The 3066-nt window shown below is 35.0% G+C and overlaps 1 protein-coding gene across 1 annotated transcript; it reads right to left on the bottom strand.

Annotated features, from left to right (window-relative positions):
- Positions 1–1187: 1187 nt before the first annotated feature.
- LOC111365746 lies at positions 1188–1833 on the bottom strand. Its single transcript, XM_022986282.1, has 2 exons — positions 1760–1833; positions 1188–1671 (listed from the first exon to the last, which is right to left on the bottom strand). The coding sequence occupies exons 1-2, from the start codon at positions 1831–1833 to the stop codon at positions 1188–1190; spliced, it is 558 nt and encodes a 185-aa protein (XP_022842050.1).
- Positions 1834–3066: the final 1233 nt, after the last annotated feature.

Genomic DNA, 3066 nt, shown 5'->3' with positions numbered 1-3066 from the left:
GTAAAAAGCATTTTTTTTTCTTTTTTACCAAAGAAGCTACTCTAGATAGAGACTTAACATGGCTTCCCACAACATTACATTATTCTTTTTGTGCTTCTTCTTAGTTCAAAAAACTTATTTCCTTTTCCTTTTTTTTATCATTTTTTTTAAATTTTACAACACACCTCACTTCAAAATATTTTTCATACCCTTTCTTCATTCATTTCTTATGTTCATTTTTTTTTTCAAACAATATATTCCCCATACTACACACTTGAGACTTGAAGGTAGAGTAGGTGAGGAAATAAATGGCTTAACAAAGACATGGCCGAGATTTTAGCTTAAAGTGTCATCTATTGGATAAAACTTGGGTTGGCTTGAAAGGCTCAAACTACATCCTAAATTGACCTTCCTCATTTATTGAGTATAATCAAACCAACATACCACAAACCGTGTAATGGCATTCCCAATAGTAAACCAAATTTGGAGGATAATAAGATCATGTAACGAGACAATGCTGAAAGTAATATTAAGAATATGATAACTTCTCTCTCAAAAAATGAGAATGGCCCAATTGCTCACAAGTGTAAAAGGTTGCAACTTAAATTGAGTATTCTCTAATTGTATGAGTTCCATATCCATCAAATCACAAGGGCTTAGTTTACGTGCATGAAAAAAATTCTGAGTTGTTTCAATACCTTACTTAGAGATAGCACAATTGAGTTAAGAAAAAAAATACTTTGTAATCAAGCCAAAATACCAAAGCTGAATTCATGCAAACTGGAATGCATTTATGATGCCAAAGCTAAATTCATGCAAACAGGACTGCATATATTCATGCTTAGTACCTTCAACTAAAATCTAACATTGTCCTCATTGTGTAACAAATAAAGTAAAAACATGGTAAGAAGAAACTTCCCTGCTCACTGGTGGAGATGCATCAAACTTCATCTCTCTGAGCATCCTTATCAACCCATTCAAGTACTTGAGCAAGGAGGTGGAGAATTACGTCATCGTCATACCCAAAAAAATTAAAAAATAAAAATATTGAAATAAAAAAAAAACAGTAATTGAGGAAAAAATAGAATATAGAAAACTAAAAAAATTGTAAAGGAATAATGAAAATAGCAAAATAGAGGTTTAGAATTCTTAGGTTGCCTCCCAAGAAGCTCTTAGTTATAGTCAATAGCTTGATTGTTTCTTTTCTTCTAGGTTGGGTCAAGAAGAATGGTGTTCTTGTTGTTGTCAAATTCACCATTTACATAAGGCTCCAAATGTTGTCCATTCACTTTAAATGTCCCATTCTCATCATGAGCGACTTCTACTACTCCATGGGGAAAAACTTTAACAATCGTGAATGGGCGTGACCATCGAGATTTGAGCTTTCCTGAAAAGAGGTGAAGCTTTGAATTGTAAAGTAAAACTTGTTGTCCAGGTAGAAGCTCCTTCTTTGAGATATGCCTATCATGCCAAGCCTTTGTTTGTTCTTTGTAAATCCTTGCATTTTCATAAGCTTCATTACGAAACTCCTCCATCTTATTAATTTGCAAATGATGCTTTTCACTAGCTGTTTGAAGATCCATATTTAGTTGCTTCATTGCCCAATAAGCTTTATGCTCAGCTCTACAGGAAAGTGGCACGTTTTTCCGTAGACTAATTGATAATGAGACATTCCTAAAGGTGTTTTGAATGCTGTTCGATAAACCCACGGTGCAACATCTAGCTTTTTGGTTCAATCTTTTCGAGAGTTGTTAGCCGTTTTATCTAGAATTTTCTTCACCTCCCTATTTGATATCTCTGCTTGCCCATCGATCTGAGGGTGATAAACCAATGCTCTTCGATGTCTAACTCCATATTTTAATCATAGAACTTCAAACTACTTGTTACAAAAGTGAGTCCCTTCATCGCTAATAATCGCCCTAGGAGTCCCAAATCTGGAAAAAATATTCTTTCGGAGAAAACTCTACACCTCTTTTCCATTATTAGTAGGAGTTTCAATTGCCTTCCCGCTTAGATACATAATTTACTGCTAGAAGAATGTATTTGTTGTTGTAGTATGAGGAAAGGGTCCCATGAAGTCAATATCCTAAATGTCAAACAACTCCACTTTTAGAATATTCTGCAGTGGCATTTCGTTTCATTTAGATATGTTCCCGGAGTGTTGGCATCTATCACAAGCGGCAATAAAAGTATGAGAATCCTTGAACAATGTTGGCCAATAAAATTTGAATTAAAGAACTTTAGCTGCTGTCCGATGAGGTCCAAAATGACCTCCATATTCTAGTGTATGCAATGCATCAGTCATCTCCACCTCCGGAACACATCGCCTGATTATTTGGTCCACACAAAGCCCGTAGAGTACAGGAATTTCTTCTTTTGTTGATAAGAAAAGTTGTGGAGAATGATTTTTCCTACAAGAAAATTGACATAATTTGCATACCAAGGTAAAGGATTGTTAGAAGAAATAACTAAAATTTAATCATCTGGAAAATTATCATCTATGGGCAGTCGTTGGGACTCAAGTTGCTCCAGTAACTCTAGCCGTAAGAGATGATCTGCTACCAAATTTTTGGTTCCTTTCTTGTCTTTAATCTAAATATCAAATTCTTGTAGCAAGACAACCCAACGAATGAGTCTTGACTTGGCTTCCTTTTTCATAATAAGGTATTTAATCGTGAAATGATCGGTGTAGATTATTACCTTAATCCCAATGAGAAGCGAGGACAATAGTAAAAAGCTCATTCTCAATTGTGGCATAATTATGGGTTCTGCTAGCATAATAAATGTTATGAAACTGCTTGTTCTTTCACCATCCTAATATTGTTCCAATCGCATAGTAACTTGCATCGTATATCAATTCAAACGGTAGATCCCAATTCGAAGTATAACAATCGGAGCCGACACAAGTTTCTATTTTAGTTACAAGACGCCTTATCACATTCTTCATCAAACACAAATGGTGTTTCTTACACAAGCAAGCTACAAAGGAGTTTGGTTATCTTGGAAAAGTCCTTAATAAATCTTCTATAAAATTCGGCATATCCAAGAACGCTCCTAACTCCTTTTATTGTTGTTGGTGGTGGAAGC

Source organism: Olea europaea, chromosome 17 (genome assembly GCF_002742605.1).
Source record: "Olea europaea var. sylvestris chromosome 17, O_europaea_v1, whole genome shotgun sequence".
Classification (NCBI taxonomy): Eukaryota; Viridiplantae; Streptophyta; class Magnoliopsida; order Lamiales; family Oleaceae; genus Olea; species Olea europaea.
Note: the sequence above shows the minus strand (reverse complement) of the source record. Positions and strands in the feature narration are given on the sequence as shown.